This window comes from Euprymna scolopes, chromosome 36 (genome assembly GCF_053919585.1).
Source record: "Euprymna scolopes isolate OS-2025 chromosome 36, ASM5391958v1, whole genome shotgun sequence".
Taxonomy (NCBI): domain Eukaryota; kingdom Metazoa; phylum Mollusca; class Cephalopoda; order Sepiida; family Sepiolidae; genus Euprymna; species Euprymna scolopes.
The window spans coordinates 54449918-54465000 of record NC_136517.1 but is presented as its reverse complement, the minus strand read 5'-3'; the positions used below and the strand labels follow the sequence as shown (position 1 = coordinate 54465000).

The 15083-nt window shown below is 32.8% G+C and overlaps 1 protein-coding gene across 1 annotated transcript in view; it reads right to left on the bottom strand.

Moving 5' to 3' along the window:
* Positions 1-1116: 1116 nt before the first annotated feature.
* Positions 1117-15083, bottom strand: part of LOC145260495 (solute carrier family 22 member 21-like) — a 36686-nt gene continuing 22719 nt past the window's right edge. The window contains exons 4-5 of the mRNA XM_080118605.1: positions 9818-9890; positions 1117-5949 (exon numbers count right to left, since the gene is read on the bottom strand). Coding sequence (XP_079974731.1) covers positions 5752-5949; positions 9818-9890 — 271 coding nt within the window. The 3' untranslated portion in view covers positions 1117-5751. The remainder of the gene's footprint in view (positions 5950-9817; positions 9891-15083) is intronic.

The following is a 15083-nucleotide window of genomic DNA, read 5'->3' as shown; positions in this document are numbered from 1 at the left end:
AATTATTTCTGAAATATGAGTCAACATTAGTGTTAGCTATTGTTAAATATTATTGCACCATTTATTATTAATAAGTATATTATTATTACGTGTTTGTACTAATTTTTTTTTCTTTCTTTGAACGTGTGAGTTCAATTACAAGCGTTCAACATCATGCACACTTGCATATAAGTTAGGTATAAAAATTTAATACATTACTTTGTAAAATGTATAAAAGTGCACTTTGAAGATAAATAAATTTCAAATTGAATCTTGTACCTTTATTTTTAAAGCCTACAGTAAAAAAACATTTTGTTTAACAATTTTCATGCCTTGGATGAAATGCTTTTCTAACTTGTATCGTATCTTTTTAAGATTATATTTTATTTAATTTATTAATTTGGATTAAAAAAAAAAATGAATGTGGTTTTGTATGTATTTATAAAAACTCTCCTACTCTCTATTTTAGTTTGTATTTCTCCTCACACCACAGCTCATTTTTGCAACCCACTCTTTGTATTATTACAGGTCTAAATATTCTCTCTGTTTCAGTTTGTATTTCTCCTCACACCACAACTCTTTTTTGCAACTCCCTCTTTGTCATACATGTCTGAATAATGAGAAAATCTGAATTTTTTAACAAAAACTTAAAAATAACTTTTTTAGATTAAATTTTTTAAAACATCTTTCAGAATAGAAAATCTTTACAATTTAATAAGAACCATGTTTTACATAGGTTTCATTAAAATATTCAGTAGATAACGAGAAAAATTGAGATGAAAATTTAAAAAGGACTGTATAACTGGTTACGGTCAACAGTAGTCCTCGCTAGCGAAAGTCTTTGTTATTGTTACTCTATTATTATTATTATTTAAAACATTTTGTGTCCGCTCTTTCGCGCGAGGACTAATATACATATTATCTTTCTGTAGTGTTGAATAATAATGTCTAAGGGAAATAACTATTGTGGTGGATATCGGAGTTAAGTAGAGTTATTTCCCTTATGTAGTATTCTGTGTGTATCTCTCTCTCTCTCTCTCTCTCTCTCTCTCTCTCTATATATATATATATATATATATATATATATATATATATAGTCTGTGTATTATACAAACATTATTGGTTACATATGTGCATTCATGTTTCAGTTGAGCTCCAATTCAGGAACAACACTTCATCAAACCAAAAAAGAATTGATAAGTTTGAACACACAACTTTGCCTGCCATATGTGCAAGCCAAATGCTGGCCTGAAAAGTCATCTTCGGGCCCATGAACGTGGTTTAGATAAGCGGAGAGCACATACAGCACTTGGAAGTCTCAAATGGTCACCCATTTAGTAATGACCAGGTTCAACGTTGCTTAACTTCGGTGAGCCAGCGGGAACCGGTTTGTCAACGTGATTATGCCGTACAGTAATAGTAGTTACCAAATCCAAAATAGGATGTGCTATGAATGAGGTTAATTACATTCGTAATATATGCAAACAACTATAAGTAAACAATTGTGTAGAAACGTAATTGATACATATATTTTTTTTTAATTATGATATCTATTTTTCTTTTTAAAAAAGTTTTGTATCTATACTTTATAATTTTTTTTGAATTTTAGTATATCTTTTTCTAATAAACGAAAATAACTTATAAATAGGGCTATGACAACAGCATATTTTTTCATTGATTTGACTCTTGAGTGTGTATCCGTTGATATCTTATATGCTTTTATATAGAGTGATGTTGTTCTCGGTTGATTAATTGTATCTAACTGTATCGGATATACACTAGAGAGTCAAAACAATCAAAACAATGAAAAACATTTTTGTCATAGCCCTACTTATAAATAACTACTACAGTTTATGAAAAAATAATTTCATGATGTACATCGATAGATAATCATATTGTTTAATATCAAGTCTATTAGAAAAAAATAATTATGAGAATTAACGATTTTAATAAGTAGAATTGTCTTTCTCGTTTACAGACATTGCTTAATTGTTTAAGATTAGTGTTGGGACGATTAATCCGAATCAGGAATAGGAAAAATCAGAACCTTCTGGGGGTATTAGATTCGGAAAAATTTGTGTCTATTTTCCAATGCCAAAAATGATTCCTATAATTATCTTTTTTTTTTTATTTGATTTTGTTTAAAGCAATATCTTCCACTGCTGGTAATAATAATGAAATAATAACTATTTATTGATTTTAAGCTACCAGTAAAACTAAAATCTATAGACCCCCCCCCCCACCAAGTGTTTTTTTGTTGTTTTTTTTTTGAGAAAATATATGCACATTTAACATGTATTTTTGCTGTAATTAGGAGAAAATGACAACTCAATTGTAAATTATTTAGAGATTTATAAAGAATCAGAATTGGTAATTGTATTGGAATCTGAAATTTACTATAAAATCGGTAGCTGTATTGGAACCAGGAAAAAATATTGGGATAGTCCCATCACTAGTTAAATCTCTCACTGAATGACAGAAAAAGGATCATTATCTGATGATGATACATAGCTATTAGGAATCTGCAGACCCCAATTAATATGGCTCATATAATTCTTGGCAGCAGCTCTAATGGTTGTGATGCCGGAATGTTAGTTATAGATGCCACTAATGTTCTTATTAAAACTTATTAATTGAAAATAGTTTGTTAAACTTACTTTTCAATTTTTTTGTGAATTGCCGAATTTTTGAAATGAGGATCGAAAAATTGGATTTATTTCGACTACTGTTCTCATCTTTATAAAACCATAGACATTTTTCAGATGCATCTTGCGAAACTTGGGAATCCTTGCGTCGAATCTATATGGAATTTCATATAGAACCTTTTATTTAATTCATGGAGGTAACTTGTTCTCATTCTGTCAGCCATTCTTAAGTAATTCATTAAATGTATTTTTAGTATGGCTCTACTGAGGATTGAACTATAAACCTCCAGAAAACTGTCACTTAGAAATGATTGTGGAATAAGGATTGAAAATTTGGATTATTTCAACTACTGTTCTCTATCATTTTTTCTTGTTAGAACGACGTGCCATGATGTGTATAGAGTTGTCCTCTTTCTCCCTTTAGTAACAGCAGTTGCACGTTTCCATATCTTTTTCTTTTGTGTAGCAGCGATTGCAATAATTATACCTCCTTATATCAGGCCATCCCATAAGTTGTGTCCGAATTGTTACCTTTGTTTTTAAATTGAACTAAACTTTAAAAATATTGTGTATTTTTTCCCCCCACTTTTATGTTTAGATGCATTTTAACTAATTACATTTTTTTGTTTTACAGAACGATAAAAATTAAATTTACTTGATTACAACCCAACTAACATGGAGTGGCCTAAGAATCATTTGCTTTATGAGTTCAAGAAAAGAAAGTCAGCAGCCTAAGCAGCTAGAAATATTCGCTCAGTTTATGGAAAGGAATGAGTGAATGAAACAACTTGCAGAAGATGGTTTGCGAAATTGAGAAGTGGGGTTTTCACTCTTGAAGATGAAGATTGAATCGGACGTCCAGTTGAGTTTGATGATAAGTTTCTGTAAGCAGCTCTCGAAGGAAATCCTGGTTTATCACTTGAGAAATTGGCAATAAAACTGAGTTCAAACCATACAACTGTTCATCGTCATCTTCTACAATTTGGAAAAGTTCCTAAACTTGGAAAATGGGTGCTTCATCAATTGCCTGAATACAATCTCAAACCACGAGTCAACATCTGCTCTTCTCTCCATTCTCGCCAACTTGTTTCACCTTTTTTGGATAGACTTGTGACTGGTGACGAAAAATTGATCTTTTATCGAAATACAGTAACAACAACAACAACACATATTCGTTTTGGAGTTTAATGTTGTTTTTAGGTTTATTTTTGTTTGGATTTCTTTTAGCATAATGCGTAGTATATTTTTCTTTATATGCGTGCAGTAATGTTATATTCTTAGTATTCTCCTTAGTTCCCTGTGAGAAGAGAGAGAAGCTCTCTGTCAACATTACGTCCAGTCCGATAGATAGAGGATCACTAGACTATCTTTATAAATCACATTCTCTATTTCTTCTTCCTGTTTGTTACGTCACTTTCCTGACACGTTTGCTAAATTTTCTAAACTTATTTTCAAAGCGTCTTTTCTACATCAACTAATAAATCCCACGTGCCATCTAACTACAATGAAACTAAATGAAAAAGGACCAGAAGCAGACAACGTCATCATTTACCAACATGTGGGGATAAATTCCTGAGTGCGACCGACTGCATGAAAATAACTTTGCATCATTATAGCTAAAATCCCACACCAACATCAGAGTTGTTTTTTTTAATACTTATGAATCACTACTTACCAAGGCCAATGGCCACTCAAGGATAAGGATCACTTAGATTGTCAATTGAATACTGAATAATGCAATAAGAAGATTGAGAACAATGGTATTTGTTGATATTTGACTTGAATATTCGAGTCAGCTGGAAAGCTTTAAAATAAGTCACCACTTATCCATGTGTATAAGCTACTCGAGGATAAGGGTTAAAGAGATTGTCAATTGGATAATGAATACCACAATAAGAAATTTAGAATCAATGGGTGGAATGTATGGAATATTATTTAAGAAGAATTGATCAGCCAAGATGATGGCTTAACACATATTTGTTTACATTAAACTTGAAGACGACCATGCTGTAGTTGATTGGGAAGCAGCCTCGTGGCATCTTGCAGATGAAATATTCTAGGAAAGAAACTTTCATCAAAATTCTGTTTGGTTTTTGGTGCAGAGAGAAAGAAAGGAATGTTTTCTGTTGTGGTTGTAGCTAGAAGAGTTCCTGTTGTGAATGATTTGTAGGGATGAACAAAAAGTGGAGCTCAGTCGAGTATCTATCATGAACATAACAATCGAGCAGAGAGTGGATCACAACATTTCTTCTCTGTGAAAAGGGCTGTAGGGACGAGAAGAGGCCCTACCCCCACTGCATGGTATTCTGTTCCATAGAGGGGATGTTGCCAGGTTTATTGCTACTCGACTCATTAAAACAAAATCTTCTTATTTTGTTTCGTCAGAATGAGTTCGATCTATCCCAATCATCCGATTAAAAAACTCATAATCATGCAATCGTTTTCACTAATGTTCTTATTAAAACTTATTAATTGAAAATAATTTATGTTAAATTTACTTTTCAAGTTTTTTGTGAGAAGAATCTGAAAATTTTGTTTTTAATTAATATGTTGCCGAATTTTTTAAATGAGGATCGAAAATTTGGATTATTTCAACTACTGTTCTCATCTTTATAAAATCATAGGCATTTTTCAGATGCATCTTGCGAAACTTGGGAATCCTTGTGTCGAATCTATATGGCATTTCAAATAGAACCTTTTATTTAATTCATGGCGGTAACTTGTTCTCATTCCGTCAGCCATTCTTAAGTAATTCATAATTGTATTTTTAGTATGGTCCTACTGAGGATTGAACCATAAACCTCCAGAACACTGTCACTTACAAATGATTGTTACTTAGCCCTTATATCACAGGTCCTTGCAGATGCTGATACACCTGAAGAAGGTTGGAGGTTACATCGGCTGAAATGTTTCAGATCAGAGCAGTAGTTCGAGTAATATGAATTACACGAAAGTATTCAAAAGTATTAATGAAAATTAAAAAAGAATTAGTAAGTGGTAGGTGGAGGGCCCATTATGATTGTTGTACTGGTCTGCAAAGTTTTCAAAAAGTGATCACATGAGATGATGTGAAAAAATATCCTGGTGAATGCATCTTGTTAATGCAAATGTAAAAAGCCTACATCGATCAATCTTTGACATTTTGTTCGTAAACCTGGTCGAGTTTATTTTTCAAATTTTTCTGATTCTTTAATTTGACCAGTTCAGCCATAGTTTGCGGCAACTGGACTTTACTCGTTTCAGGCAGGAAAACACTGATGAGCAGGGTGGAAATCAAAAGACCTGCACCAAACAGAGCACTTGGGGCCCATTCAGCATATTCAATCTGTGAGTAGAAAGAAGTAAAACAAAGAAATAAAGAATATATGTTTTTCTATAGGCAACACATTCTTCTATATCAATATTTTATGCATAACATACAATGCTTCAAGTAAACAGCATCATTCATATATATTTTGTGGTCCTGTAAGGGTTTGTAAGAAAGACACAAGTAGAAACAAAATATATTTCATTTAGCATTTACAATTATCCATACTAAGTTCAGAAAGTCACAGTGTTTATTGACGATCGATGCAAACTTCAAGAAATCTTTGTTGTTTTTTCTGGTTAAGTTGAGACTTTTCCACCTTTTATGGAACAGAGAGGTTTTCGGGCTAATTAGTTCTGTTAAAAGTTTATCAGTTTTAGAAAAAAGTCAATTCGCTTGTTCAAGGTAAAATATAGTCTATGAACTTGTTATGTTTGGTGGTCCCTTATTTTCTGGAGTAGTAGGTGAACTTTTTTAGAATCTACCCATTTTTCATAATTTATTTTATATAGGTTTTGATGCTTTCTGAAATATGAAGAGAAGGTTTTATCCTCCTCTGGGGAATGGATGAAATTGTTAATTTCACTCCAACTGGCATTTTGAAGAAATGCACTTTCATTCTTAATATTTTAACTCCTATTCGACAATGTTGTATTAATAATTCTTCAAACATTTGCTGTTTTTTTTTATTGTTGTTCAAACAGTCTTTCACTGCTTTTCTTTGCTGTTGTACCAATAGATTTTGTAGTTGTTCCAGTAAAAGTTTTTGTAATTTTTCTTTACTTCTTTCATGTTGTTCCATTTGAAATCTTTGTATTTCTTCTTTGTTTTTTAGTTGCTGATCCATTTGGTATTTAACCAATTCAATGATAGTAGACTTGAAATCTTTCATGTTTAAACAGTGTTTTTATAAGTACAGCTTTATAAGTTTAAATCTTAAGCTACTAACATAAGAAAGCAAGCAAAGTATAAAACCTTTTTTCATCACAATAAACCTTATTGGTTGATTCATTGCATGTTTCTCTGTCTTTACCACTCATTTGTTTGTATCAGATTTTCACGGCACAAGTTTTTTTACGGTTAGACTTTAGTTCACAGTAAAACACAAGTGTATAGTTTCGACAATAATACTTTTTTTTTGAAAAAGAAAAAATAATGTGCTCCTTTCTTGTTAAAAGTTAACATCTAACCAGACGAGGGGGTCTCTCTCAATTATGTGACTCGCTAATATAATCAGGCCGTTTCCAGTCTCTAAACACAGGGGCTAACCCTAAGTTCCCGTGGCTACACTCCTATCTTCGTCTTGTGATGACCCTTCAAAATGTAACCAGACACTTGTTACTGGAACTACCGCTCTGATGCTCAGAGCACACAAAATGCGCATGACCCTACGTCTGCATGGCAATACCTTTAACTTGTGAGTTGCCCATTCGTCATCAAATGCTGTAGTTGAATTCTTCTGATAGGTGCTCTGGAGAATGGCTGGTATATCGCTTTTGTCAGTTGTAGCTTGATGTCAGGTGCAAGGTAGATCTTAAATCAACTGGGTTACTCTCCACAATCCAAACAATTCAATAAAACTTGTAGATCACTTTCTTATAAACAAGAATAATTATTCATAAGATATTTCAGGTACAATTTGGGTTCTTAACGGTTTTAAGATGCAGGATTTTTTCTACTTGGATTCTTTCAGATGGTTTCTCAGTCAGAGGAACAGCTTTTCCACTTAGATCTTTTGGGGAGGTTTCCAGCTTTTGTGTTAAAGCCCCAAAACTGATGGGTTCAGTCCAATGACCAGCAGTCAAGTCCTTTCCATCTAACAAAACAATGGTTTTATGAGATTTGTAATTTCTCCTCTACCATTTCTCTCTCTCTCTCTCTCTCTTTCTCTTTAATTTTCTTCTTCGTTTTTCTTTCTTTCCTCTGAAATTGTTTTCCTTCTCTTTCTCTTAATCCATATCTCCCTTTAATTCTCCTTTCTCCTCTCTCTCCCTCATTAAAGTTATTTCTTATCATAGCAAACATTCCTGTAAGGTGGGTGCTTTGCTGACATAAAACATGTGGTCTATTACTGACATCTCCATGCACGTGAAGCCAGACCCCGTGGCATCAGATGTTTACTTCGTTGAGAAATTACTTTTTTCTATATCACAATAAAAACATATTCTATCATTTCCTCGAAATCTAGGCTCTCTTAAACTTTGTGTCAAACACACCGTTATCACAACTAACCCTTAGCCCATAAGCAAGGTAATTTGACACTACCCGATGCATACACAGAGTTACAAACAAAATGAAATCAATGAATTTTTGTTTAGAGTAAAGGAACGGAATTCACTTAATGTGAGGAAATAATAATCCAACTTACTGATTATTTTTTCAAGTCCACCGATGAAACCTACTTTTTAGCACTGAAGGTTGGGAAATTTCTTTTTAAACTTCTCAAATAAATGGTTTTAAATTCTTATCGCCCATGTTGTAGCTCCTTTTTTAAGGTTCTTCAGTAAAATTTCCTTAAGAATTCTCTGTCGCCAATGTTCTGTATGGCATAAGTTTTGAGTTTCTTAAAAATCCCTCATCCTCAGTGTCGTTGGTGACAAAGGTTTAAGTTTCTTAATTTTCCTCATTGCCACAATGCACACGCAAGGTCCAAAAAAGAGTCTGAAATAATATAGATCTCGCACTTTGGCCAAGCGCCAACTCATCAACACATGTTGCACTCCTGTGCCTGTTTTACAAGTACTTTGATGGAATGTCCTCTGATGAACTGAATGCACTTGTGCCCCCCCCCGATGTACACGCACCTGACTAAATTAACAAGCAGCAAAATCCCACTCCATCACTGTTGAGATCCCTAGATGCTGGAAAACCTTCTACTCTAATGTTTATCCCATTGGACTGCTAGACTTTGGAATTCCCTCCCTGTTTCCTGCTTCCCTGACTGTACTAACATACAGAAGTTTAAATGTAATATAGACAAACATCTCGCTGCCCAACTCCCCACAGTCTCCTGTCAGATGCGATCCCACCTAGTAGCTCCTTACGTTTCAAAGTGGCTATATGTTTTGTTTGGGGGTGAAAAAAAGAGTAAGATGCCAAGGATTTAAACTTACATTACCGATTAAAAGCAATGTAAAAAAAAAAAAGAAAGTAATAATGTTTTAGGTAAAACTTACAGAGAATGCTCTGTTTTCTGGTTGTTTTAAAAATGGAACGGAAATTTAAATTTCGTTTCATTTTAATCTTTTTTTTTTTTTTAAATTGCTCATGCACCCCCAAAATCGAAAGTAATCGAACGAATAACATTCCACAATCGTACTTTTTATAGATAAAAAAAATATTAAGAAAAACGAAATAATTTAATTTGTAAACGTGAAAAGTCAATTTGGTATACCTTTTTGGTATTTTTTTTTCATAAGTCCATCTCACCATTCACATCGGAAACGTTGAGTTTTATAGATTTTTGGGTATGCTTGCAAAGAATAAACACTCCCAACCTCCCCATGTTAAGAACGGCTTTTGGAATAGACACCCTCAACCTCCCCATGTTAAGAATGGCTTTTGGAATAGACACCTCCAACCTCCCCATGTTAAGAATGGCTTTCGGAATTTGGCACTTTGAACATATGACCGTTTTGGGCAATACTCCATGTTCAATGAGAGACCACGTACTAAAATCTTCTTGTTCCTAAAATTTCTGATATTTGCAACTATCCAATTTTTTAAAACTTAATTTTTATTATTTTATCAATTACTTTCGATTTTTTTTTTTTTGCATGCGCAATTAAAAAAAGATTAAAACGGAACGAAATTTAAATCTCCATTCCATTTTTAAAACAACCGTAAAACAGAGCGTTCTCTGCAAGTTTTACCATGTTTTACTCACCAAAACTCTTGAAAACGGTGCCAACATCGTTCCACAGCGAGAAAAGGAAGATGCGATTCCTAAGCCAACACTCCTAAGAAAACAATAAATTGCATTAGTTCAAGTATTTTGTAATAATATCTGTTAATGAGAAAATTGGGGCATTTTGGATTGGAAGAAAAAAATTAAAATAGCCTCAGTCTGGAAAGATTTCTTGGAGGACAGTAAAGATATTGACAAAACTATGCTAAAAAGAAGTTTTGCAAATAAAACCATGTATTTAGGATGTGATTCTATTATCCAGAAAAAAAATTGCTTTGATCTAGAAAGATTTCTTCTCCTCTGACTGAGGACAGAACAGATTAGCATTCAAAATTCTCATCATCATCATTATTATCGATGTCATCATCATCATCATCATCATCATCATCATCATCAGCAGCAGCAGCAGCAGCAGCAGCATCAGCATCAGCAGCATCGGCATCGTCATTATCAGCAGCAGCAGCATTGTCATCGTTATTGTGGTTGTCATCACCATCATCATCATCATCATCATTGGTTTAATGTCTGTTTTACATGCTGGCATGTGTTGGACGGCTTTAGGAATTTTACTTCCAAACTAACCCATCTTTGGCTAGACCTTTATTTATCCCTGTTTCTCTCAAGTCAATTTTTATCACTTTATCCCATGTTTTTTTGGCTTTCTGTGAAGTGTGCAGTTGATACCTCAACTGTTCTACATTTACTGGCCGAAAAACTCCCATGCATCAACATAGCTATATCATCAAAATCTCTTGTTTCGTACATCTCCCCATACTATCAAGGTTTACCCTTTCTCTGGTGTCATTAAAATTAAGCCTTTCAGACTCACATTACACATCCATCATATCATTTTCTTTGTTCATGCAACACATATCCTCAACCCACACTGACCAGGTTTCACTTCCATGCATCATCACTTTGTGCACACACGTTTAATAAATTGAGATAATGGTGACCATATTGGCAGCCATTTTGTCGATCATTTTGATTTACGCTAAGTCTACTGGCTTGTTCGGAAGTCTAACACCAGATATTGGGACCTTACCTAAGTAGGGATTAACTTAACGCGTATGAACTTTAGTGAGGGTCACATTAGTACATGTTAGGATAACCTTACAGCAAATGGAAATATGTTCCGCTTCAGATTGCGTGATTGAAGCGGGGTTCAGAGGTAGGTCAGCTCCTTAGACAAAACGTTCTAGAAATGGAGAGTCGAACAATTTGATGAGATGACGTCACATGTTCAAAAAGAGAATAGATTTTCTCGCCAGTCTCTCATATGAGATGCATCCAACAATGTAGAGATAATCTAAATGAATGTTGTTTTGAGATTTTGTCTATCCGTGTCTGTCAATTCTCATCCTTTAAACAAAGTTAAGAACACTAAATAAGTAAATAAATAATTAGTTCATTAGTCATATTGGACTTTCCACTCGAAGATGAAGCTCTCTCTCTCTCTCTCTCTCTCTAAATAAATAAATAAATAAATAAATAAAACCATGAAAACTCAGCAATTATATATTGTGATTTCATGCACGAGTAGTTGTTTTATTTGTCTCATTTAAACGGCCATTCAACAGCCACTAGACAACACAATCACATAGGAAACGGCCAGGCACGAACGAGAACAAGAAACAACTATAAAAGAAAAACCAGTACATATAAACATTCCCGTGCAACATATGTATAGAAAGACGTTTGTTTTATTGATTTTTTTCTTGAATGCTCACTGGCGAGAGCATATATGTGCAAAAGTATGCGTTCATGGAAACGACATAGGCAAAGTTTTATTCAACGGTATAATGTTACACCATCAATGTAGACCGTATCTAAGGCAAATACATTCACTTGACTGCAACTTTGTGGTAAGGTAAGATTGGAAAACGATAACCAAGTGGTGGACTCTTTTTTATTATCTTGTAGGTATGTTGTTATAATAAATTTTATTATTTTGTGGGTATTTTGTTATAATAAATTTTATTATCTTGTAGATATGTTGTTATAATAAATTTTATTATCTGGTATATATGTTGTTATAATAAATTTTATTATTTTGTAGGTATGTTGTTATAATAAATTTTATTATCTTGTATATATGTTGTTATAATAAATTTTATTATCTTGTATATATGTTATAATAAATTTTATTATCTTGAAGATATGTTGTTATAATAAATTTATTATCTTGTATATATGTTGTAATAATAAATTTTATTATCTTGTAGATATGTTGTTATAATAAATTTTATTATCTTGTGGGTATGTTGTTATAATAAATTTTATTATCTTGTATATATGTTGTTATAATAAATTTTATTATCTTGTAGATATGTTGTTATAATAAATTTTATTATCTTGTAGATATGTTGTTATAATAAATTTTATTATCTTGTAGATATGTTGTTATAATAAATTTTATTTTCTGTATATATGTTGTTATAATAAATTTATTATCTTGTAGATATGTTGTTATAATAAATTTTATTATCTTGTAGATATGTTGTTATAATAAATTTTATTATCTGGTATATATGTTGTTATAATAAATTTTATTATCTTGTATATATGTTGTTATAATAAATTTTATTATCTTGTATATATGTTGTTATAATAAATTTTATTATCTTGTAGATATGTTGTTATAATAAAGTTTATTAACTTGTATATATGTTGTTATGATAAGTTTTATTATCTTGTAGATATGTTGTTATAATAAATTTTATTAACTTGTATATATGTTGTTATAATAAATTTTATTATCTTGTATATATGTTGTTATAATAAATTTATTATCTTGTAGATATGTTGTTATAATAAATTTTATTAACTTGTAGATATGTTGTTATAATAAGTTTTATTATCTTGTAGATATGTTGTTATAATAAATTTTATTATCTTGTATATATGTCGTTATAATAAATTTTATTATCTTGTGGGTATGTTGTTATAATAAATTTCATTATCTTGTAGATATGTTGTTATAATAAATTTTATTATCTTGTAGATATGTTGTTATAATAAATTTTATTATCTTGTATATATGTCGTTTTAATAAATTTTATTAACTTGTATATATGTTGTTATAATAAATTTTATTATCTTGTGGGTATGTTGTTATAATAAGTTTTATTATCTTGTAGATATGTTGTTATAATAAATTTTATTAACTTGTAGATATGCTGTTATAATAAATTTTATTATCTTGTTGGTATGTTGTTATAATAAATTTGATTATCTTGTAGATATGTTGTTATAATAAATTTGATTATCTTGTAGATATGTTGTTATAATAAATTCTATTATCTTGTAGATATGTTGTTATAATAAATTCTATTATCTTGTAGGTATGTTGTTATAATACATTTTATTATCTTGTGGGTATGTTGTTATAATAAATTTGATTATCTTGTATATATGTTGTTATAATAAATTTTATTATCTTGTGGGTATGTTGTTATAATAAATTTTATTATCTTGTAGGTATGTTGTTATAATAAATTTTATTATCTTATAGATATGTTGCTATAATAAATTTTATTATCTTGTAGATATGTAATAATAAATTTTATTATATTGTGGGTATGTTGTTATAATAGATTTTATTATCTTGTAGATAGGTTGTTATAATAAATTTTATTATCTTGTAGCTATGTTCTAGCCACACACTGTAACTGCGTGCCTTGTGGCCCCAGGCTAAATTTTGGAAGATCTCGGAGTAGTAGGGAACCCCAGAGGTAGTGTGTTATGGTCTACCGATGTGTGGACACGCCCTGACACACTAACGACCCCTATCCCATTGTCTTGGTTGGGCGAAGACTAGGGGAACCAACCCCAAAATCAAACATCACTGCCTTGTGGGCCTTATCACAGCAAAAGGCTAAGAGATGGGAACTCTGACTTTAAATCCTACTGCTGCTGCTTTGTAGTTTTCCTTAAAAGTTTATGGAACCTGATCAAGAAAGAAAAGGCGTAGTAGCGGACATGATAGGGCGATTGCTTACCTCGCTGAGATTACTTTGGACGAGAAGCTGTGGCCTCCTCTGCTGCCAGTCGTCATGGGTTTGCTCCACTGGACATGAGCATTGGAGGGTCAGAGGGTGTTTATCTGATGTGCAACAGATACTACCCCTAAACTGTGCAAGCAAGTTAGGAGCCAAGATGAAAACTCTGTACCGAAGGATAAAGCACCGAGGCTCTAACAAGTCAATGTCAAGGCTGACAGACTGCATGATGATGATGGTGGTGGTGGTGGTGGTGGTGGTGGTGATGATGATGATGATGATGAGATATGTTGAGCGCTGGATATGATTGTGAGTTTGGCTCTGCCATTATTATAAAGTCGGCATGGGAGTCAGTTCTGCAAACTGTTGCCACTTCATGGAAACGACACGTGTGAAGTTTTGTTCAATGTTAAAATGTTACACTACAAGTGTAGAAGATATCTGGGGCAGATACACCCTCTTGACTGCCGACCTTGCACTAAGGTAAATTTGGATAACGTAAACCAAGTGATGGACTTCTTTTGTTATCTTGTGGCCATGTTGACTGCTGTATGCAGTTGTGAGTTTGGCATGAAGTAAGTCCTGCAGACTGTGCTCAGTTCTCACATAGCAAACTATCCCTCTCACTACCAGGGTCATGGTATATAGCAGCACTGTGATGCTGTATGAAGATGAGTGCTGCGCCTCATCCAGTCCTCACACACCTGCTTCTGTTTGGACGATTGTTTTCATCTTCGCCACGGTTTTGTTTACAGATATTTTCTATATCGTGGTTAAATGCTTAGCATTTTGGGTGAAAAGAGTTTTTCTGGCAAATATATTTTTGGAGATGAGGGGCGTTGTGGCTCTTGGTTTTCTCAATTTTCAAAGACTATGACAGAACACCAGTTCCACTATTATATATAAAGATGGAAGCTTCCGTTCAGTCTCGAAAGACAATGGATACTCACTATCAGGGTAACTGCGCATGTAATTATGAGGCAAGGGTTACGTAATCTCCAACCACACCTCTCTTGAATCAGCATTGCTTGAGTCCAGTGGCAAGGAAAAGTTCAGGACGACCGGAAACAATGCTGAGATAAGCGGAGAGTACATACAGCATCCAGAATTCGCAAATGGTCGCCCATTTTAGTACTAATCAGGCTTAAAGTTGCTTAACTTCGATGATTTAACAGGAACCGGTGTATCATTGATACACCGGTTCCTGTTAAATCATCGAAGTTAAGTGATTATGCCATATACAT